Source organism: Geotrypetes seraphini, chromosome 1, assembly GCF_902459505.1.
Source record: "Geotrypetes seraphini chromosome 1, aGeoSer1.1, whole genome shotgun sequence".
NCBI classification, from domain to species: domain Eukaryota; kingdom Metazoa; phylum Chordata; class Amphibia; order Gymnophiona; family Dermophiidae; genus Geotrypetes; species Geotrypetes seraphini.
Window position 1 is genome coordinate 225,895,158 of NC_047084.1, and position 24,400 is coordinate 225,919,557.

The 24,400-nt window shown below is 43.7% G+C and overlaps 1 protein-coding gene across 7 annotated transcripts in view; it reads right to left on the reverse strand.

Annotated features, from left to right (window-relative positions):
- The window catches only part of WDR19 (WD repeat domain 19), a 435,717-nt gene that overhangs the window by 94,010 nt on the left and 317,307 nt on the right, over positions 1–24,400 (reverse strand). For all 7 annotated transcript variants that reach the window (XM_033947370.1, XM_033947368.1, XM_033947367.1 and 4 more), the window contains 3 exons: positions 14,622–14,734; positions 10,630–10,698; positions 4,913–4,990 (listed from right to left, as the gene is read on the reverse strand). In XM_033947370.1, coding sequence (XP_033803261.1) covers positions 4,913–4,990; positions 10,630–10,698; positions 14,622–14,734 — 260 coding nt within the window. The remainder of the gene's footprint in view (positions 1–4,912; positions 4,991–10,629; positions 10,699–14,621; positions 14,735–24,400) is intronic.

The window sequence follows — 24,400 nt, forward strand, 5'->3', positions numbered from 1 at the left end:
CCGACTGGATTGCGGCCCTCAAGGAGGGACTTTGAGACCCCTGGGCTAGATGGACCATTGGTCTGACCCAGTAAGGCTATTCTTATGTTCTTATGGAGGGTATGTTCTGCTAGAACCAGTCAAATGTTCATCCCCTGCTTTGATGTAGGAGTAGAGAGCTGCACGGGAACGGGGACAATGGGAATCCCCCTTCGGGTCACGGGGATCCCGTGGGGACGCCCCCTAGGGTCGCGGAGATCCTATGGGGACGCCCCTCATGGTCTCGGGGATCCCGCGGGATTGGGAGGCAGCTCGAGCCAAATGGCTTGTCTTCTTTTCCTGCCCTTTTTCTCCCAGCACACCACACGTAGCCGATCCAGAAGTCTTCCCCCAACGTCGGAGGTAAAGCTTCAGGTCAGCCACGTGGAGCGAGCAGGGCCCGCTGCCCTATGAAGAAGTGCAGCACTCGGGAGCGCTAAAATCTTGCGGGAGCCTCGGAGGTGGACAGAAAAGGCAGGACCTGCTGCCCTGCGAAGAAGTGCAGCACTCGGGAGAGAGGAGGGGGGGGGGAGAAAAGGCAAGGCCCGCTGCCCTGAAGAACTACAGCACTCGGGAGACAGGAGGGGTCAGAAAAGGCAGGGCCCGCTGCCCTGAAGAACTGCAGCACTCGAGAGATGGGGAGGGGGGGGAGAAAAGGCAGGGCCCGCTGCCCTGAAGAACTGTAGCACTCAGGAGACAGGAAGGGGGGTGGGGAGAAAAGGCAGGGCCCGCTGCCCTGAAGAAATGCAGCACTCGGAAGACAGGAGGGGGGCAGAAAAGGCAGGGCCCGCTGCCATGCAAAGAAGTGCAGCTCAGTCAGTCGGGAGAAACAGGGCTGTTTTGTGTTGTGTATTCAGAACACATATCTGGTAAGTGATCATTTAAATGCATTTTGGGGGGGGCTTTCCTTTAGGCTTTGTCCTTTCAAAGTTTATTGCACTTTCTCTGGATTTTTGCTTTTCAGCATTGGGGGGGGGGTTAGCTTTCAATGAGTCAACTGATGGGTCTGAAGTAATAGATAGAAGGTAAACAAAATACAATGTAAAAGGGAGAATTGGGTGTGAGTGTGTCAATGAGAGGGAAAGAGATGGTGTACATGAGGAATGGAAGAAAGAGGAGAATTTTTGGTCATAGGGAGGGAGTGAAGTACAAATGATAGGGAAGAAAAAGATGAGGGAGAAATGTTGTGGTGGAAAGGGTAGAGTATGACAGATTGAAAGGGATGCAAGAGGGAGGAATGTTGGACATAGTGGTGAAGGGAATGGATGTGGCATGGTGCTGGAGAAATGTTGGGCATTGGGTTGGTGGGCAGGGGCAAAAGATGCTGCACATAGTCCGGGAGATGACCGAGGGATAAATGCTGGACCGTGGTAGGAGGAACCAATGGACAGCAACAGAAAAATTTACAGAAGATGGAAAAGTGGAAAAAAGAAACCGGGACCAACTTGATGGAAAAATAAGTTTCCAGACAACAAAGGTAAAAAACGGTTTAAAAAATATGTTAGTTTTGGGAAATGTATATAGCAGATGTCTTTGTATTGTGTTCAAAAGAAAAGGAAATGCATTTCTGGTTTTATTTCTACAGTGTTGAAGTACTTGCTGACCCTTGCTGTGACCGGTGGGGATCCCCAAGCACCGCCAGCAGAGGACCTCCTTTAGAGATGGCCAGAACTCCCCTCCACCAAGCGCAGCAGTCACTGGCAGCATCCATGAGCCACTGAGGTGCCAGCATCTGTGACTCAGGGACGTTACTGCTGCCTGCCAAGCTTGGCAAAAGGGATCCCCGGCCAACTGCAAAGGAAGTCCTCAGCTGACAGCTTGGGGGTTCTCATCAGCTGAGTATTTATTTATATTTACATTAGAGGCTCTGGTAGAAACCCATTTACAAAGTATGTATTTTTCCCAATTAATATTTCCAAATTAATAAAGTCTCTTTGCTTATTTGTAAATGGGTCTCTACCAGAGCCTTTAATTCAGTAGCATAATTAAATGAAATAACTATTTCTGAAGTTTATAGGGACGGGCGGGGATTCCTCGCGGGGACGGGTGGGATTCCTTACGGGGACGGGACGGAGTGGGGACGGGAAGGATTTTGGCGGGGACGGGTGGAATTTTTGTCCCCGCGCAACTCTCTACTTAGGAGCTGGCTGGGACTTCTAGGTCTGCTTCTACTGAGGGCAGGAGTATGGGGCCAAAGTAAAATCAAAAGGCTCAATTTTTGTTTTAAAAAGAGGAGGAGAAAAAGTCTTGGCCTAATTGGGCTGCAAACTGAAAAAAATAAAGGAAGCTTAAAAGTGTCAAAAACACTGAGAAATAAAGGAGAAAACCAAAAAGGAACAAAGAAGAATAAAAGGTCCCATGCTAGTCACACCAAAGAGAGAGGGAAGGCCAAGAAAAAAAAAGTGTCAGAAAAATGTGACAAGACATTTGCTCAGCTCTGCAGAAAACAAGACAACTGCAAGTCAGGCGGGTAGGAAGATGTGCACAGTCAGGCCTGACAAAGGCTTCAGGAATTGAATACCAGCTAGCATCTGTGCTGGGCTCCATTAGTAATGTCACCCATATATAGTAATCTTCCAATCTACTTGTCCTCAGAGAACATGAACTGTCAATACAATGCATGAAGAATGGATACAAAGAAGAAAATTTGCTTTGACCTAGAAGATAATTCACCAACATGCAAAGATGAGAGGAGAAAAGAAAACCCTTTTCTACAGAGAAAATTTATTGATGTGGGAGTGGATGATGCAGATTATACATGTTAAATAAAGACTACACAAAGGCAAAACTACATCAAATAATAAAAAATAAGTCAGCATTTGATAACAGGTTTTTCACTCTAAGCTGGAGAAATAACAAAAGAGCAAATATGCATAAAAATAGATAACTCTTTCACACAAAACTAAGTAGCTGGGAGAGCAAATCAAGATGGCGACGGAGCTAGTCGCTTAGCTGGAGGCTCTCCCGGCACTGGCAAAACTTTAACTTTTTACCTTTTTTGCCACTCTTCAAATATGCCTAAGCACAGAGGGAAACAGAGGAGTGGTCTTCCTGCCTCCTCTGCCACATCGCTAACACGCCAGACAGAAAATTACATCGTTTGCTGTGTCGGCTGCTCAGGGCATACCGGCTGATCGAGAGGGGTCGATCTCAATCTCAGATAGCGAAGTTTCGCTTAGCCCAGTTGGTCCGGGAGTTCCCCCATGCCCAGGGAGAATGTCGGGGACGCCAAAGGTGTTGCAGGAAGCAGCGGGGACAATTACAACCCTGCCTGCGCTGTTCAGCATACCCTTGACCCCTGAGGCAGTTCCAGTCTCGCTAGTTCCTCAACATTAATCGCCAGCGACTGGGGGACTTGGAATTCAGGGTGACTCGGGAAGTGGAACTTTAAATATAGATTCAATGACTGGAGTTTCTTCTACGATTCCTGTTTCCCTCCTGAGCCCGCTGAAAAAACCACCGGTGATAGATTTGGAAGCACTCTGGGAGGCTATCGAAAGCCTTCATAAGGTATGCGCCTATTCTATTTCAGCTTCACAAACTTTCTCACTACAGTTGAAAAACTTAGAAGAAAAAATTCAACATCAAGACCAGAGATTAGATAAAATTGAAAAACGGGTCTCTGATTTACAGAATTCTTCTAATCTTCATGTTAAGGACAAAGCAATGTTGGCTAGGAAGATTGAGAATCTGGAGAAAACAAATAGGAACTTAAACTTAAGACTGATTAATTTTCCAATTTTCAGACTACAATCACCTAAGGAACTTTTTCAACAATTTCTAACTTCAGTCTTAAAGTATCCAGAGACATCAATACCCCCTTAACAGAAATTATATTTCTACCACAGACTACAAAACCTTCAAAAAAGAAACTAAAACCCTACTCTTCAAAAAATACATAAAACCTATTTAACATGAGCAGTTCCTTCCCAAACTCCACCTACCCTATCAAATCAAAAATGTTTCTAATTACCCAACATGTATCACCTTAAGTTCTCGACAATTCTTTTGTAATCCACCTAATTATCTTATAACTAACTTCCTGACAACTCTTATGTAATTTGCCTTGAACCGCAAGGTAATGGTGGAATAGAAATCACTAATGTAATGTAATTATTTAAATATTTCCAAGACAACAAAGCAGGACTTGGAAAATCAATTGATTGAATTAGATATAACAGATATCCTTGAATCCTCACAATCTGAAATTTCTGTAAGGGCTACACTTCTTGTGACCTTTGTTTTCTTACAAGACAAAGAAGCAGTTCTTCGTCTATTCTTTAGGACTGAGAATGTTGAATTTTATGGATCAAAAATAGCTATATTTCCTGATGTTTCTAAATGGACGCAATTGCATCGGAAAAAATTTCTAATGCTACGTCAATCAGTATTGGATTTAGGAGCTACCTTTCAGCTGCGCTTTCCATGTAAATGTTGTATTAATTATCAAGCAAATAGATATATTTTTTATGAACCTGATCAATTACAATTTTTCCTGGAGGGTTAAAGCGGCTTCCGTAACCCCACAGATGCCTACTGATATCACCGTCCAGACTGTATAGTAATGATGCAACCGATTTGCTCTGTATTTATGAATACATTGATATGTTTCCTTTTTCCTTGAAAGTCAACTACCCTTGACAGTGCTTGATTCTCTCTCCTTAATTGTGGTCTATTATCATAGTATTGTATATTAAATGAGTGTTATTATTTCCTAATTGGATATTGTTAATTTTCTTTATCAAAGATATTTTCTTTTGATGTTTAAATAAAGGCAAATAAAAAACCCCAGAAAAAAACAAAAAAAACTAAGTAGCTGTGAAAATGAAAGAAGACAAAGATAAGACATACAGCAACAGAATATAACAAAAGTACAATAGTAAGAATACAGTACCTTGGGCATGCCATCGCTTGCACCCATTAGATAGTCTATTAACTGATTGGTCAGTATATCATCTTTTGCCTGTCCAACCTGTTCAGCAGAAAAAAATATCAAAATTTATATTTATAAAAGCATCACAACAAACTGCCTTTAAAGATTTTACTGTTTTTCAGGACCAAATGACTTGGGGTCATTTTAAGAAAGTGTGTTAAAAGCTCCTAATGTGACTAATGCATGGTAACAGACTACTACATAAATATGTTTTATGGCAGTTTCTCTATTTCTACATGTTAAACTATGCGCTGCTGATTTTTGGTTCGGGGCAAAAGCATGGGCAAAGAGCGGACATGAACGTTTTAGCCAGCTAACATTAACTGACTAAAATAGAGTTAATGTGGAAGCACATAGGCCCAGATTCTATAAATGATGCCTGAGTGGAAGATTAGGTTTATACCTTTGATAATCTTCTTTCTGTTAGTCCCTGGAGGATTCCATATGCTAGGTGTTTAATCCCAACCTGCAGTCCGAGTGTTGCAGAAATTGAAACTGATTCTAACACTAGGAGGAGTGCAGCATGTGTTCAGAAAAGATGTAGATTTTTGCAAAACCCAGACTGCGGGTTGGGATTGAACACCTAGCATATGGAATCTAGAAGGGAGGTAACAGAAATTAGCCACCTAGATTGGCATGCCTAGCTTACCTAGTGGCTTCATTGAATGCCCCTGATTCTTTGTATTTCAGAAAGAGTAAACAAGCAATTCATTTGTATTGACTGACTCCATCATAGCTCCCCTCAGTCCTCTCTTTTCCAAAGTGAAGAGTCCTAGCCTTTTCTCATAGGGAAGTCATCCCATCCCCTTTAAAATTTTTGTCATCCTTCTGTGTATCTTTTCTAATGCTGCTATATCTTTTTTGAATTGCGGTGACCAGAATTGTATACAATATTCAAGGTATGGTCGTACCATGGAAAGATAGAAAGACATTATAATTTTCTGTTTTTGCTCTTCATTCTTTTCCATATAATTCCTAACATTCTATCTGATTTCTTAGCTGCTGCTGTACACTGAGTACAGGGATTCAATATGTCATCATCAATAAAAACTAGATTATTTTCCTGGGCAGTAACTCCTAATGTGAAACCTTGCATCATATAGCTATAGTTTGGGTTCCTCTTTTCTAGAAGCATCATTTTCACACTTGCTCACTTTAAATGCCATCTGAAAATTTGGATTAGAGGGCTACGCAGGGACAGAAATCAAACCTGTACCTGCCCGCCCCCACTGGAATCAAACCTGTCCCTGCTGGAATTGAATCTGTCGCCGCCCATGCCCGCAAGTAATCTCTTCCGTCCCTGCCTGTCCCCATAAACTTCAGAAGTAGTTATTTCATTTTAATTATGCTGCTGAAATAAAGGCTCTGGTAGAGACCCATTTATTAATTTGGAAATATTAATTGGGATGAATACATATGTTGTAAATGGATCTCTGCCAGAGCCTCTGATGTAAATATAAAATACTAGTGTTTAACGGGTGCTAGAGTAGGAGTGTGTCTGTCTGTTTTGTTTTTTTCTTTGTCTCTCTCTCTTCTTGGACACTGTCTGTCTGTCATTCTTTCTGTCTGTGTCTCTCTCTGGGCCCTTATCTGTCTGTCTTTCTTTCTGTCTCTGTCTCCCTGGCCTCCTGCCTGTGGCCCCCTTCCTATGTCCATAGTGTCCCATCCTATGTCCTTAGTGCCCTCAGTGCCTCCTTCCTATGTCCTTAGTGCCCTCAGTGCCTCCTATGTCCTTAGTGCCCCTTCCTATGTCCTTAGTGCCCTCAGTGCCTCCTATGTCCTTAGTGCCCCCTTCCCATGTCTTTAGTACTCCTTCCTATGCCCTTAGTGGCCCCAGTGCCTCCTTCCCATGTCCTTAGTGTCCCCAATGCCTCCGTCCTGTGTCCTTAGTGCCCCATTGTCTCCGTCGTGTCCTTAGTGCCCCCAGTGCCTCCTTCCCATGTCCTTAGTGCCCCCAGTGTCTCCTTCCCATGTCCTTAGTGCCCCAGTGCCTCTGTCCTGTGTCCTTAGTGCCCTCAGTGCCTCCTATGTCCTTAGTGCCCCTTCCTATGTCCTTAGTGCCCCCCAGTGCCTCCTTCCTAAATCCCCCTCACTGCCTTCCAGACTTTGTCCCACTCCTACCCTCCGAAGCCAACCAGCTTGCCTCCCTCCCATCCCCCTTTTCAGTATAACCCTTGAGAAGCATGTTTCCATCTCCCCCCCCCACTACCGCCGCCGTGCAGCCGACCCCATTGCGAGTCGACCGACGGGCCTCCCGGCTTCGGCAGCATCCGCAGCACTCTGGTTGCGCTGCTTCGCGGCCTTCTGCTGCCCTGATTTCCTCTGCCGCATCTCTGATGATGTCATCATGGACGCGGCAGAGGAAATTGGGGCGATGGAGGGCCGCGAGGCAGTGTGTTTGTAGTGCTGTGGACGCTGCTGGAGGCTGGAGGTTTGTGGTCGTCTCGCGGTGGGAGGGTCAATGTAGGTTCAGGTGTGGTGGGGGGGGCCACGACGACGAACTGGCTTACTGCAAAACGCGGCCAGGATCGCGAGCAATGCTCGATGTTCTTTCGCCAACCGTTAAAATTGGGGCCTCTGGAGCCATGACTACCTTAGTTCTTTGTCGGAGGTATTTTTAAATTTAAAGCTGCCGCGGCAGCTCCTCTCACGATCCCCGCCTGCATCGGAAGCCTTCTTTGACACAGGTGCGTGTCGTGAGAGCCGCGGCAGCGGCATTGAACTTAAAAATAACTTCGGCAAGAACATTACCTTGGGGTCCGCGAGTGTGGTGCCGTTTTATCCTCCCAAGCTAATAGAACCCTAAGCGCATATGTGCACTCTTGCCTGCCACGGACATACGGATTACGGAACACGCAGATAGGAGTGCGCATGTGCGCTTAGCGTTTTATTATAGTAGATAAATATTCCAGCTGATGAGGACCCTTTTCCTAAGCTTGGCAGGCAGCAGTAGCATTTCTGAGTTACAGATTCAGGCACCTCAGTGGCTCAGGAATGCTGCCAGTGACTGCTACACTTAGTGGAGGGAAGTTCTGGTCACCTTTGGAGGAGGTCCTCAGCTGGCAGTGCTTGGGGATCCCCACCAGCCACAGCAAGTGTCAGCACTAGAGAAATAAAACCAGAAATGCATTTCCTTTTCTTCTGAGCACAATACAAAGACATCTGCTATATACACTTCCCAAAGTTAACATATTTCAGTCAATAAATTCTTCTTTTTTTTTTACCTTTGTTGTTTAGAGATTTATTTTTCCACTAAGTTTGTCTCAGTTTTTCTGCATTCCCATCTTCTGCAAATTCTTCAAGCGGTTGCTGTCCATTGGTTCCTCCTACCATGATCCAGCATTTCTCTATTTCCTCCCTCCCTTTGTACAACATCCTCATTCCCTTCTATCTTGGATCATTCTCCCTCTTTTCCCCTCCCTGCTCCTACACAGCATTTCTTTTTCTTTTTCTCTCCTCCACTCCCCTGTGCAACATGTCTCCCTCTCTTTCTACTGTCCATCATCTCTCTTTCTCATTCCATTCCTTGCTGCAAAGGGAATGGGAAAAGAGAGAGAGGGATCCAGGGTGTATTTCTCCCAACCCCTCTACTGCCACATCAAACATCTCTCCTTCTCTCATCCCCTGGACCATTTGCAGCATTATTTGTATTTGCCCAAAAGTCCCATGTCCAACATTTCTTCTTCTATCACCCCTCTCCAGCACCATGCCACATCTCTCCCACCATGGGGAGGGGCCTAAGACCCTAATTTGCTCAGGCGCCTTGTGCTCCTCCCTTGTAAGTCCCTGATTGGCCACGACCATAGGGCTGGTAGGAAGCTGATGTTGTAATGAAGACTGTTTTGGGGTTATTTTTGCAATGTTTACAGTTTTTCATTGTTTTGGGAGTTAATGCCAATTTTACTTCTCTCCTGTTTGTTATTTCCTCCTGTTGAAGCCTGTGGCAAAACACATTCGTGTTGAGGAAGAAAAAATCTGTTTTGGGATTATTTTGGATGTGGATTTGAAAGTGGATGTGGAACTGAGATTGACTGATAGTGGTGATGGTTGTTGCAACACTTATTTTTCATGAGGGAAATGCAGGAAAATGCTAAAAATGGCAATTTTAGGATTTTACAAGTGGGGGATCCAGGGCATGCAGTAAAAACCCCCAAATCTCCAATTTGAGTACCCTCCAAAATTGACACAGAGCCATGTGCTAAAATGCATTCTAATGGCAGTCAGCAATACACAGTGCAAGCATAGGGAGATCAGTATCTCAGGAGCTGATTAAACTGGATTTTTTTTTTTCAGATCTTCTGGCCGCCTCATCTTCCCTGTCACCTCAGATCACGACCACCAGACCCCTCAAGGATATCAGGGAAGACACACGGCGCGGTTCTGATCCCAGCGTACCTCAGAACCGCAGCAGCCTGCACTCTACCCCTCTGTCTTTCTGGTAGCTGTGACCTCAGCAAGATGAGTTTAGGAGCTCCAGGCTCTTTCTTGTAGAGAGCCTTTCCTTAAAATCTACCAGTCTACAGATTCTAAGAAACAGGATCGAATTTTGAAAAAGTTGGATATGAGAAGAGTGCTTCTTTGATATCTAGATGTCACCAATGAGTTTAGACTCTCTGACCATCTGTTTGTATTGACTCATTTAACTAAGCGAGGTGCACTCGCTTCCAATGCCATGATTTCCAGATGGATTCATAAGGTCATTTCATCAGCTTACACTGCCTGTGGGAAACAGTCCCCTGTTTTTGTTAAGGTGCATTCGACCAGAAGTGCAGCTTCATCTGGGCAGATGTATTTGTTAACACCTGTGCTAGTGGTTTAGTGTTAATTTAAATGAGCATAATTTATACTATTTAATACTTTTGGTTTTTGTTTTTAGTGGTTAGGATCTTTTTTACGGATATTGATAAGATCAATGACTACACATGAACTGTGGTCACATAGTAAATTGTATTGCCACATCTACATTAGACAAGAAACATGACACCACACCTTTGCCCTCTTGAGAAGAATGGGATTCATTCAACCAACAAAAGGATATTTCTTAAGCTACCAAAACTTTGTTTGTAACCCTAATTAACAAATAATAAACTCTACTCCCCACTACCCTCCAACCCAGCCAGGAGATGTATTATATAGGCTTGATGGTACCTATAAAAATTTGGGAAATTTATATATTATATATTAATTGTATCCATGATATCCTGTATGTCTGTCTTGTCTGTTTATATTGTGAGCTCTTTTGAGCAGGGACTGTCTTCTTTGTGACTCTGTACAGCGCTGCATACGTCTGGTAATGCTATAGAAATAATTAATAGTAGTAGTAGTAATAATCCAGGACCCTTAATTAAATTTACTTGGGAGCCTTTTTGGGCCTCTTTGACTGGGTATGCTTGCAGCCATGTACTGAATATTAGAGTGTGCATTTATGATCCCATCTGTAATGTATGTGCTGCTTTTTCTCATGCTACTCCATGTCCTACCTCTTTCTTTTTTTTTTTCTCATTTGGCTGGGGGGAGGGGGGATTTCTTTATGTTTTGAAAATCTTGGTCTGTAATGACCAATAAACAGTTTTGAACATAATCCAGGACCCTTCATTTATAATACTGGAAATGTACTGTTGAAAACATTTTTACTACAAAATTCATAATGGAGAGACTTCTTGACACATATTGCTTACCGTTTTAATTGCCATTTCTATTGCCAAATTATCTTCTGTGCTTGGACATCTTAAGAAATGCTTTAGGGCCTTAAAAAGAATTCCAAAGAAACAGATATTAAAATTTTAATTAAGAACTCCAAAAGCAATATTAACTAGCAATATTGCTGTAACATGTAAAACAGCAGAGTTTCAAATGTAATATTTTCAGCAAATCTTGAAAAGGATGTTAAATTAAAAGAAATCAAATAATTTATTATTTGCAATTTTAAGAAAAGGTTGCAATGATTTAAATGTTATCGCATAACCTGAACAAAAAAAATTGAAATTATTTACCTGTAAAGCGAAATCACTCACCTGAAGCAGATGCTGTTTGGGGCTAGAAGATCAAGTATTCTCACATCTGAGTGATGTCATTTGATGGAGCACAGTTTACAGGTTTATTAAACTTAATAAACCATCTTGTTAACAAAAGGCAAATTCAGCGGTGTACAACCAAAACCAAAATCAGAAAGGTAAAAAAGAACTCCATAAGCCTAGGACAGTACTCCACCAAAAAACACCCCCCAGAAACATTTTAGTAAAATACCCCAGCATATACAGCTTTTAGAAAATATAAGCAGCATCCCACCACACATTGAGTGGGTGCCTTCCCACCTGATTCCTCAATAGGATAACATAGTTGAAGGAATACAAGTTCCAAGGGGAGATGGAAGGGCTTATACTTGGCCTGCTGGTCCTTGGAGAACATCTGCTGCAGGTGAGTAACTTTCTTTTCTCCAAAGACAATTAGGCAATATGGCCATATATATTGCTGCCGGGCGTAGCCCCACCAGCTAGAGAAAGCCTTGCCAGGACTGCAGGCAAGATGTTTGCACCTTTTTTTATGGCTGGTTGGAAGGAAAATCAGGAAACTAGAATATGTTCAAAAGAATATCTGGATTTATTAAAAGAAAATTAAGTGCTGTTCTCCTTCTCCGTTCAACAATCATTTCAAGGCATCATTTTATATCCCGCATCATAGTTCAAAATGTCATCATATTCAATCAGTTCATAGCCACATCACCAAATATGTCATAGTTCAAAAATAGGAAAAAACAAAACTCCAGCATGTGACTATGCCTTTTTACTGAGGCTTCTAGTCCTCCAGGCCCCATGGTCCAGACAGCAGTCCCTGCCAGCTGTGTTCTTACATCTTTCCAGGTAAACAGGAAAATTCTTTCTCCAAAAACTTTATTTCTGACAAACTTTCTTTTCCTATTGAAAAACACTGCTCTAATGAATGGAATCATTAAGCGCTTTGGTCCATTTGAAGCTAAGGATGATTTGATAATAGCAAGTGTTTCACATCTACAATTCAACCTGCTCTGGATCCAGTCAGATGCTGTCAGAGCTCGTGCAAAATGCTTGCTGCTGCAAGCAATGCAGGCTCAGACTGACACTGCAAACACAACTCTTAATGCAGCACCATCTTCTAGTGAAGACACCACCTTCTTCTGCTTCTATGAATCAAATAAAGGGGACAACACTGTGCAGTCAGAGCTAGACCTCTTCTTGAATGATGCTGCATGTGATATATGTAATGTAATGTAATGTAATTTATTTCTTATATACCGCTACATCCGTTAGGTTCTATCTAGTCTAAAGCGCTATCCAACTGTGAAGGAAGTGTTTATTCAAGTTTCAAGTTTATTAAAAATTTGATATACCACCTTATCATTTATTTCAAGGTGGTTATACATTTTAAAATAGAATAAAAAGAAATAATACAATTATACATAACTTTAACAAAATAAACATACAAGATTAGACAAAACAATGACATACACGATTAGACAAACGGGTATGAGTGGAAAAAAGGGGAGAACTACAATGATTAAAGAAAAGTAAGATATAAAGGTATAAACAAAAGGGTGGGATTAAAAACAAATAAGCCCAATACGAGTGGACTTATAAAAGATAAAAAAAATTTTAGAATCCTTAAAAAGACATTTACACTTGAAAGGTATCTTTGAAAAGGAATGTTTTAAGAAAAGATTTAAATTTCTCAAGATTGGTTATCTCTCTTAAAGCATTTGGTGCCGAATTCCAGAGGATTGGGGCAACTACTGAAAAGATAGTGTTTCTTCTACTGTTAATATGGTTCAAGGTTGGGATTGCTAATTGGACACTCGGTTTAATCTGTGGTTTTTATAATTTAGAGACATTGATCTCATCAAAAAATGTGATGCATGAATGGCCACTCCTCAGATTTAAAAATGAAAAGAAGATTCAGCTAATTGTGTGTACACTGGCTCTGGAAAAAGTTCACATTCTACTTCCTCAGTGAACACAGAAATGTGTCAGCAAGTGAGGGGCAAAGGTTCCGTCTATTCTCTGCCCCGGAAGCTCAGGGACATCTCTTTTGCTTGGGCCAGGCACAGGAGGATGTGAAAATGAATGACTACAGGATGTGCAAACACAGCACACAGGGTTCCTCGGGTACCCTCCATGTCTCCTGGGGGTTTCCTGGCAAGACTAGGCAGTTGCCTGGGACATCAGCTTTGGAGGAATGAAGAAAAAATACTAGCCTTCCATCAAGCATACCAGGGGAGAGACTCATCAGACATTGGTGGACAGATTCTTACACCGCACAGGAACAATTTAACCAACGAGCATTTTGAAATGCTTTTAATGCTCAGAGCCAATAAGAAAAACATTTGAAAATAAAGTACGCATTGCTGTAATGTTCATATAGTTATAATTAATAAACAAATTAATTTAACTACCTATTTAATTTTTTTTTAGTAACTAGTAATGTAACTATTTACGAAGTTGCGTTAGTGGTTTAACGCGCGTAATAGCACGCACTAATTTGTCGGCCGCACTAGCCGCTACCGCCTCCTCTTGAGCAGGCGGTAGTTTTTCGTCTAGCACAAGGGTTAGCATGCGCTAAAAAGATGCGTGCAATAAAGCCGCTAACGCGGCTTCGTAAAAGGAGCCCTTAGAGAAGAGTAACTGAAATCAGTGATTAGTTACTTTTTATCCCATATAGCTAGTAACGGTAACTAGTTACTTTTTTTTACAATAACTAGCACAGCACTGAATGATATATTATAGTGTTTTTTCTATTTTTTTGTATAACTTTTCTTCCAATCAGTGCATGTGAGAGTACAAGCTAACCAGAATAAAGAGAAGTACATGACCGTGCACAGGTGTAGGTAAATTATTCAAAACTCCCTCCCCACTTTTTATCAAGCTGTGCTAAAGGTTTTTAGCGTGGGCCGGCAAGGTAAGTGCTCCAATACTCATAGGAATTCTATGAGCATTGGAGCTTTTACTGCGCCTGCTCATGCTAAAAAACCTCTAGTGCAGCTTGATAAAAGGGGCCCTAAGGCTGCACTCATAGGGTATTACTTTTGCAATCCAATGGATTACAAGATCCATTTGGAACTATGATTGTGTTTCAACTAGTCACTTATTTCTGTTTTCAAGAGTGTTGCGTGGTATTTATGGTGCAAACTCAAAAAAGGTAAAAGAAATGATTCATTCTGCCTAAATAATACCGTCTTGAAATCTCTGTACCCTGGAGATCTAGATGTGTAAATGGTAGCTTTTTAAAACAATTTTATTTACAAGTGTAGCCAATCTTCACTTGTTAATGCATTTATTTACAGGTATAGATGTTTCTAAAATGACCTTATTTTTCAGGGTGCTATAGAATTTTCATAAACTCTCTACATTTTCATAAACTCTCTACATTTTCATAAACTCTCTACAATTTTCATAAACTCTCTACATTTATTGTATACATGATAAAGAACAACTTGAGAACCATAATCAAGCAATCCAAGTGCCAGCAAATTTGGTAGCTCAGAACTCTAGTGGCCAACAGCGATGATAAAAAAAAAAAATCTTGCCACCATTTTTTACCAGCATGAGGCCACAGTAAGTACAAAGGATTCCACAACATAACGTCTTATTAGTATCTTCTCCCAAATTCAATTTACTAGAGTTGAGTATTTTTTGCTCACCCGTGCATGCTGATCACACAGCAAAAAGAACTTGCCAGCCTGAAAATGTTTCTTCTCTGCTTCAAAGTACAATGCAATACTCTGATAATCATCATTGCTGGTATTCTCAGAACCTGAAAGAAATGAAAAATGTTTCTGAAAAATGAATTGATAAATCTTAACCAATTGTTAGTGTAATCCTTAGTCACTTCTCTCTGAATCACTAACTATTCTCTGTACTCTTTTAAATCTCTAATCTAATAAAACTATATGGTGCCTATTTACATATTGCGGCACCATATACACTGTAAAGAGATTATTGGTCTAATATTAACATACACTTCATTATATGTGTTTATGTGTATATATATATATATATACATATATATATATATATATAAATTCTTCATTTTTTCATTTGTATAGATCTTCGGATATCAACTGGATCATGAGTAATGCCCAGCAATCTCTTGTCTTCATCAATCCACTTTATTGTTTATTTACTCAAAACTCTAAAATTCATTTAGTTTCATACTTATTCTTAATTTATAACTCCATAAATATTTCTTCATTGTATTTCATTTTAGTTCACTTCACTTCCTTACTTAATATCTTTTTCTTCTAATTTAATCTTATTACTTAGCTACTTAGCTTCGAGGTTAGCTCTCAAACGTTCATCAATGCCACCTCTCCCGACATGCATGTTTCAAACAAGGTTTTTCTTCAGGGTTGAGGGGAACAATTGAAGAAAGACTGCACATACTCGATTGTTCCCACAAAATTTAAAAAACACAAAGCACACCGTATGCAGAGAAAATGTTAATTATCATTTATATTCGGGGTTTTTTCAAAGATGTCAAGGCAGATGACTTTAAAATATGCAATGTCACCTCAGTAACAATTATAGAAAAATTTGCTTTCAATAAAAGTTTAAAATAAATAAATAAAATCAATAATTTAAAGAGAGGTTGGACAGACTGGATGGACCATTCGGGACTTTATCTGCTGTCACTTACTATGATGATGGACAAATATAGAATGCAGATATAAATTCTCAAAACTGACACATTTTGATCACTAAATTGAAAATAAAACCATTTTTCCTGTCTTTGTGGTCTGATGGTTTCATGAGTCTCTGGTTGCACTTCATTCTGACTGTGCATTATATATATATATATATATATACACAGTAAACCCTTGGATTGCAAGTAACTTGGTTTGCAAGTGTTTTGCAATACAAGCAAAAAAATTTATTAAATTTTAACTTGATATACAAGCATTGTCTTGCAATACAAGTACATACAACATCAGAACTGAACCAATGGTTCTTCTCTCTCTGACACTGCAAGAGTATAGTGACTTCTAAACAAGCAATGTCTTGCAATATGAGTATATACAGTATACACGCATCACATCATCACAACTGAGCTGATGGTTCTTCCCTCTCTGATGCTGCAGGAGTGTAGTGACAGTTCTAAATGAGCGAAGTCTTGCAATACAAGTACATACAATATTTTGTATTAAAGTTTTTGGGTTGTGGAACGAATTGTCTGAGTTTCCATTATTTCCTATGGGGAAATTCGCTTTGATATACAAGTGCTTTGGATTACAAGCATACTTCTTGAACGAATTATGCTCGCAAACCAAGGTCTACAAATTACGATCCACTCAACAGCCGACAGTGATGAGCAATCTTTAAAGCCATATCAGCCAATTCGGATGTTATGTTCTGATGAACAATTTTGTTCAGAGGTTCCATCTCTGAAACAGGTCAGACATGGGCAACTCCGGTCCTTGAGGGCCGGAATCCAATCGAGTTTTCAGGATTTCCCCAATGAATATGCATTGAAAGCACTGCATGCAAATAGATCTCATGCATATTCATTGGGGAAATCCTGAAAATCCGATTGGATTCCGGCTCTCGAGGACCAAAGTTGCCCATGTCTGGACTAGGGTATCATCACCATTCAATGCTTGCAGTTCAAGAAAGCACCATCTTTATTAAGCTTCAGAAAATTAAAGCCAAACATGATACTATTCAGTTTAATATTATTTGGTACCATTGCTTTAAGAGGCAGCGACTGTTATGTTGTCCTTTTGTCTGTTTGATGACTGAAATTGTGATCCATGTTTTAATTATGAATTTTTTTTGTGACTCGCACAGAACTGTAGGATGTTGTAAGAAATTTTTAAATAAATAAATAAAAATAATGTAGAGGACATGTGTCTGGCCGTAATGAGTGTTGATCACACCATAGTGTAAAATGACTCCATTTGATGTGATAACGCTGCTTGGAAGGTTTTTTTAGAGGCCTCAAATATGGCTGACACTGATGCAGAAAGTGTAAATTGTGGGGGAGAGAGATACCATGTTATGAGAGGTAAGGATTGTATATTGGGATGGAGAAAAGATCCTTTGTTCTGTGTCAGTAAGGTTGGAAAAATCTGAAGTAAGAGTCAGAGGGAAAGCGTACAGGAATTTGTTCGTCTAATCTAGAAAGAAGGCATTGGATTTCAAGCGACTGGGTGTGTAGATTCTGGAACAGTAGGTTGGAAGTTTGTGACTGTGAGGAGAAGTGAAGAGATCTATGTCTGAAGTCCCTCAGGTTAAAATATCTGATGTAAGACTGTTGAGTTGAATATTCGTGAGGTTATAGAAGTCTACTCAACCTGTCTACAAAGACATTTTACTTCCCTGCAAGATAGATTGCTTTAAGAAATATGTTACGAAGAATTGCCCAGGCTCAGATTTTAATGTTTCTTGATAAAGAGAGCAAGATCCGTGCCTCCTTGCTTGTTCAGTTAGTAGTTTCAAGTTTCAGGTTTATTAAAAGATCTTATAAATCGCTTATCCCAATTTCTAAGTGGTTTACATTAAATAATTACATAAAAACAAGTATTACTTTGGGGTATAATAACTTTAAAAACTCAATAAAAACACTAATAACATGAACAGACTCACTCAAACAGCAGGGTAGTAAGGCAGAAATACAATTCTTATAGGATAGGAGTAACATAAAAGGAAGGTACGGTAGGAGTGGGATGATAGCATTCTTCTGGTGGTTTTGTCCTTAGAAGGACAGTTTTTTTTATCTGAAAGCATCTTGGAATAGAAATGTTTTTTAACTGCACTTTAAATTGTTTTAAGTCGGACTCGCTACGTAAATGATTAGGAAGGCTACTTGGTTGTCAGTACTACTTGAGATGATCTTAGAATGTATATAGAGCACTGTGGATTGCCCGAAGCTCAAGGAGGCTGATATGAAGAGATTTCTCTTGAAGGGTCCATTACAATACATTTCTAGACTCCAATACCTTCCAGATTGATGCGATTTACATCATCAAGAAACTGTATTGTTCATCACAGTGAAATACAAGAGCAATATCATCTTCCTTACTTTCCTAAGAATTTTACAAAAAGAGATGTCTTTAATAGTTTTTGGAAATGCATATATGAAATCAAAGAAGCAAACAAAATATGCAGTTCTGAATCCCAATTAGCAGCCTGATATGAAATTGTTCGATGCAAAATTTTATTGTAAAGACATCCTTGTACTGGAGGGAACACAAACAATGAAGTTATTCTTAGTGGACGAACCACCTTAAAAAATGTAAATTGTTCTAGTAAATAACCCTTGTGCCTGACTATATATGGCTTTATAACAGAGCATCCCGAATTTAAACCAAACCTTGGCCTCAAAAGGCAACAAACGGAGTTGTCTGTAGTATGGAGTAACATGATTCGTTTTTTTTCAAATAAAAAATTAGACACACAGCCGCATTCTGGATTTTGTACAATCTATGCAAATTTGACTGAAGACCTGCCAAATGAACTGAATTACAGCAGTCCAGTATACTAAGTACCAGACAATGGACCAGAATTCTAAATGCACTGGGACTAAACAAAGACTTAATCGTACATAATTTCCAAAGAGTGAAGAAAGATTTTTTAACCAAGGCATTTGTAAATGGTTTCATAGTTAAATTCTTATCCAGGTAAACACCCAAAATTTTAATTTCTGGATCGATAGTGTAGTTTATCCCATCTACAATCAGTTCTTTTTCTATCATTTTATTAGAAGAGGAGGCATCTGTCATCAATATTGTTTGATGTGGCGGAACCTGGAAGAGAAGGCCTTTGGATAGATTGCTTGGCATCATCCACCACTGAAGTGATTGACATAGTGCTGCAGTTACCTGCAGTCGCCAAGATAGTGGATCGGTGGCTTGAGACCATTGGGATGAGAGCACTCATTGAGGTTCTCCAAGATGTAAACAAGCAAAAGAGTTCCCAGACTCGGAACGTGAACATTTGGCACCAAACTTCAGAACGGGCTCTGGATGAGATACTTCCCTAAAAACATACACCCAGGCCAGCTCCCCAGCCCTGTAGGACCTGAAAGAGGCGAAGCCCGAAGCACTCGCCCTCTCCCCCAGTGCACTGCGACGACCGGTATACGGTCTCAGATCCAGCGCAATCAAGGCATACATTTGACAGATTAGGCTCTGAGGAGTCCATCACAATTGATTTTTAATCATATCAAGGGGTTTTGAGGCAGAAATAAAACTTTGAAAAAAAGACTGATTAAAATCTAAGATGGCTGCTGCCAGTGAATTGGCGCCACAAAGGCAAAAATAAATAAAATCCAAAAATAAAAAAGCGATTTGGGGTCTGATGAAAAAGGAGTTTAAACACATTTTACAAACCACCCCTGAAGTTCCCATAGGAAATAATGGAGGTTTACTCACAGTCACTGAAATGCCTTGCCTGTCAGCTTTTTCCCACTGCAGCTGGAGAAAAAGATTTTCTGCCTCATGTGACAAACCCAAATCTGTTTTGGGTTTTGTCTATAACAAACCCAAATCCGTCCCGGGTTTTGTCCCAGAAATAGAGAGAAAACACACTGAGCCTAGATGTAAGAGAGCTCTGATCAGGTGGCATGCCAATTGACAGAGCTAGCTTACTATGGCTCAGATAGCGAGATGGAGTCAGAGGAGGCATGGCAGGAAAGCTGTACCCAGTTTAAACCTGTTCCTGCCACTGTTAGAGGTTTGCTACCTTTTGAACAGCCTGTCCCTATTAGAAATAGGGCTAGAAAGATCCCTGCCAGTAATCATAGGGAGCAGGCTAGTATGGGGAAAGCCCTTCCTCCACCCAGTCTGAGGGGGAGTGGCTTTCCACAGGATAAAACGTGTCTCCTCAGAATAGGAAGAGGAAGGAGGCTAACGGAAGAGAAGCAGCCAGGAGAGAGGCAACCAGCAGAGGAGAATAAGTTCCTCTCTTCCCAGCCAGTGGTGGTTGGGGATACAGATTGGCTGATGGCTGAAGCAGAGGAGCTGGGTTCTCCCTATGAGCTGTGGGAGCAGGATCTTGAGGAAGCCATGGACATTCACGAAAGCCGGGTAGGAGTCGAGTCTGGCCTCACAGCCATGTAAGTGCAGTGAAGCACAGTAGTTTTATTTTCTACCTGCAGTTTTGAGCACCCAGATAATCTGTATTTTTGTGCAAGAGTTTAGGGTCTCTCCTTATGAATGAACTTTGCATCTTACCTTAAAACCTTGATTTTCTAGCTACTTGCCAAGCTAGGCAATTACGCTCCTCCTTCTCAGCTGTGTGTGGTTGCTAAAGCAATGTTTCAGGAGGGAACAGAGGTATGAAACTTGCATTTAACCATGATAAATTGTGATTGTGAATGCTAGCTTCACTACAAGCAAGCCTGAGATAAGTTTTATAATACCCATATCTCCGAGCACTTTGCTCTGCATGGAAAAATAGTTGATTCCCAGGAAAAGTATGCTAAAGTAGAAACCATGTGCTTTGCAACTCAAGCTGCTGGGAGGCTTTTTTTTTTTTTGTTTCTTTCTTTTCTGTTCCTAGTCCTTAACAGACCAAGTGCTAGCAGTGGTTTTGTTTTGTATGAACTGTGAGTAAATCCTGCAGGGATAAAATATAATTGCTCTGGTGAAGAAGACTGAGTTAAATTACCGTATTTTCACGTAGATAACGCACACCCGTGTAAAACGCGCATACGGGTATAGCGCGTGGAAAACACAAATCTATGTACAGAAATTTTTATATACCGCGCACACCCGTATACCGCGCATGCTGCCCGACTCTCCCGTCGCCGCCCGACTCTCCTTCCCGCCCCGACTCTCCTCTGGCCACCCCGACTCTCCTTTCGCCCGCCCCGACTCTCCTCTCCCCCTTGAAGTCCTGTCCCCACCCTGAAAACCTGATCCCCCCTCCGACGTCCGATTCACCCCAACACAGGACCGCTCGCACCCCCACCTCGAAGGACCGCTCGCACGCACTCCCGTCCTCTTGCCCCAGCCAACCGCGGCACCCCCGACACGATCGGGGCAAAAGGGAGCTCAAGCCCTCTTGCCCCAGCCAACCGCGGCACCCCCGACACGATCGGGGCAAGAGGGAGCTCAAGCCCTCTTGCCCCCCCCCGACACCATCGCGGCAAAAGGGAGCCCAAGCCCTCTTGCCCTGCCGACTCCCCAACTCCCCGACAATATCGGGCCAGGAGGGAGCCCAAACCCTCCTGGCCACGGCGACCCCCTACCCCCACCCCGCACTACATTACGGGCAGGAGGGATCCCAGGCCCTCCTGCCTTCGATGCAAACCCCCCTCCCCCCAACGACCGCCCCCCCCCAAGAACCTCCGACCGCCCCCCCAGCCGACCCACGACCCCCCTGGCCGACCCCCACGACACCCCCACCCCCCTTCCCCGTACCTTTGTGTAGTTGAGGCACATGGGCCCAACCCGACCATGTGCCCAAGGCCCTGCCCCCAGGAGGGACCTAAGGCTCACGGGCCTATTCTGATTGGCTCAAGCGCCTTAGGCCCCACCAGTAGGCGGAGCTTTGGGACGGATGGGCCAATCCGGCCTCATTCCGTTGTTGGCTGCCTGCCGGACAGGCGGGTTTGGCTCCCGTCTGTCCGGCCAACTACATAAAGGTACGGAAAAGTGGGGTGGGGGTGTCGTGGGGGTCCGCCAGGGGGGTCGCGGGTCGGCTGGGGGGGCGGTCGGAGGTTCTTGGGGGGGGGGCGGTCGTTTGGGGGAGGGGGGTATGCGTCGAGGGCAGGAGGGCCTGGGATCCCTCCTGCCCGTAATGTAGTGCGGGGTGGGGGTAGGGGGGGTCGCCGTGGCCAGGAGGGTTTGGGCTCCCTCCTGGCCCGATATTGTCGGGGAGTTGGGGGAGTCGGCGGGGCAAGAGGGCTTGAGCTCCCTCTTGCCCCGATCGTGTCGGGGGTGCCGCGGTTGGCTGGGGCAAGAGGGCTTGAGCTCCCTCTTGCCCCGATCGTGTCGGGGGGGCAAGAGGACTTGAGCTCCCTCTTGCCCCGATCGTGTCGGGGGTGCCGCGGTTGGCTGGGGCAAGAGGGCTTGAGCTCCCTCTTGCCCCGATCGTGTCAGGGGTGCCGCGGTTGGCTGGGGCAAGAGGACGGGAGTGCGTGCGAGCGGTCCTTCAGGGTGGGGGTGCGGGTGGGAGCGCGTGCGAGCGGTCCTTCGGGGTGGGGGTGCGGGTGCGTGCGAGCGGTCCTTTGGGGTGGGGGTGCGAGCGGTCCTGCGGGGGGGGGGGGGTGAATCAGACGTCGGGGGGGGGGGAACTATGTAAAAACAATTTTTGTACAACGCGTTCACGCGTATACCGCGCAAGGTTATGCATGGTTTGTAAAAACACGTATAACGCACGCGTTATATGCGTGAAAATACGGTACATTGATAAAGCCCAGAAGCAGAGGACTGCGCTTGGACTAGTGCTGCAAACTGAAGCACCCTTATTGTGTTGTTTTGGATTGGTTTTTTTTAATATATCATTTCAACTGCCAGGCTGAAGCCTGCAACTGCCAGGCTGAAGCATGTGTTTTGATTTAGTGGGCCTGTGGCCAGAATAAAGTGATTATTTTTGCCATATCTAACTGGATCTTATTCCCTGCATGCCCACTAGGTAGATTCCTTGCCCAAATTAAGTCCTGAAGGGTTCCTTAGTAGCAAGGAACATGCTGGGTCAGAGGTTTTGTCATGTCCCCGTGAGCTCGCTGCGCATTTCAGGAGCACGGGAGTGACACTCAGAATAACTCCAAATTGACCAGACTTGAAGATCCTCAGACTGCTAGTCGGCCAGACATCAACTGTAACCTCTACACCCACAGATTCTCTCCATGCGACCAGGGGTAGGAAATGTAGCCTGCGCCCTGAAACCCGGGGGATGCATACAGCCTGCGCTTAAACCTCTGACAAGGTCAGTGGGCAACTGAACTCCCAGGGGAATGGACCCCGAGTCAAAGAATGGTGGCACACGGCAGGCTGGCTCTACAGATCTACCAAAGTTTCTCCATGAAGTAGCAGGCCGGACCCGCGGGACTGTGTCTTTTTCTCTGAAAGAGGACCACCGGAAAGGGTTCTCAAGGAACTGAAGCCACCGAAAAAGATGAACTTTAAGCAAAAAATAAGAAAGAAGCAGAGCAATTCAAAAGACTTCTGCATGAATTGCTTGCAGAAATTGAAACTGTAGATGGTTCTCTCACTCTAAGAGGGAAGAGCATGTGCTCAGAAAAGTGTTTGGATTTCTGCAACTCACAGATTACGGGAAGGGATTCTGGAAGGGATGTAATAAAATGTGAAGATGAACTTCGATGCCTTAATGATATTGTTCTCTTGGGCATTTAGGCCCTGATTCTGTATAGGACACCCAGGAGAGGTGTCCTATACAGAATTGGGCCTACACTAACCCCGATTCTGTTACAGACGCCGGTTAGAGAATCGGGTAAGAGTAGACGCGGCCGCTACACTTATCGCGACAAGGGATAAGTATAGCGGCTGCCTGTCCGATTGCCAGCAGGAGGGTGCTGAACCCTCCTGCTGGAACGCCGCCCCCCCAAATTCACAATCGCCAGCAGGAGGGTGCCCAACCCCTCCTGCCGGAAAGCCGGACCCCCCATGCTAACGACCTCCCCCTCATGACTCCCCTGACAGCCCCCCCAACTAAACTCCCCCCCAACTAACCTTTAAATGTTGGTCAGCTGGACAGGTCTTGCTGCCGTCCAGCAGACAGGCCTGCCTCATCGAAATGAGACGGGCCCGCCCCTTCCTGGCCCATCCCTGCTAAATCTAAGGCCTGATTGGCCCAGGCTCTAGAAGCCTGGACCAATCAGGCCTTAGGCATAGCGGGTCCGCTCATCCCCACTAATCCTAAGGCCTGATTGGCCCAGGTGCCTACGAGCCTGGGCCAATCACACCTTAGGGTTAGTGAGGATGGGCAGACCCGCTATGCCTAAGGACTGATTGGTCCAGGCTTCTTGAGCCTGGGCCAATCAGGCCTTAGACTTAGCGGGGATGGGCCGGGAAGGGGCGGGCCCATCTCATTTCGACGAGGCGGGCCTGTCGGCTGGATGGCAGCAAGACCCATCCAGCTGACCAACATTTAAAGGTTAGTTGGAGGGGGAGGTTAGTTGGGGGGGGAGGTCAGGGGAGTCATGTGGGGGATGTCGTTAGCATGGGGAGTCCAGAGGGGGGTCCGGCTTTCCGGCAGGAGGGGTAGGGCACCTTCCTGCTGGCGATTGTGAGTTTGGGGGGGCGGTGTTCCGGCAGGAGGGGTTCGGCACCCTCCTGCTGGCGATTGCGAGTTTGGGGGGCGGCATTCCTGCAGGAATGGTTCGGCACCCTCCTGCCGGCGATTTGGAGTTTCGGGGGGCAGTGTTCCGGCAGGAGGGGTTCGGCACCCTCCTGCCGGTGATCGGACAAGTGGCCACGGCCGCTATACTTATTGCGGCAGGGAGATCCCTTGCCGC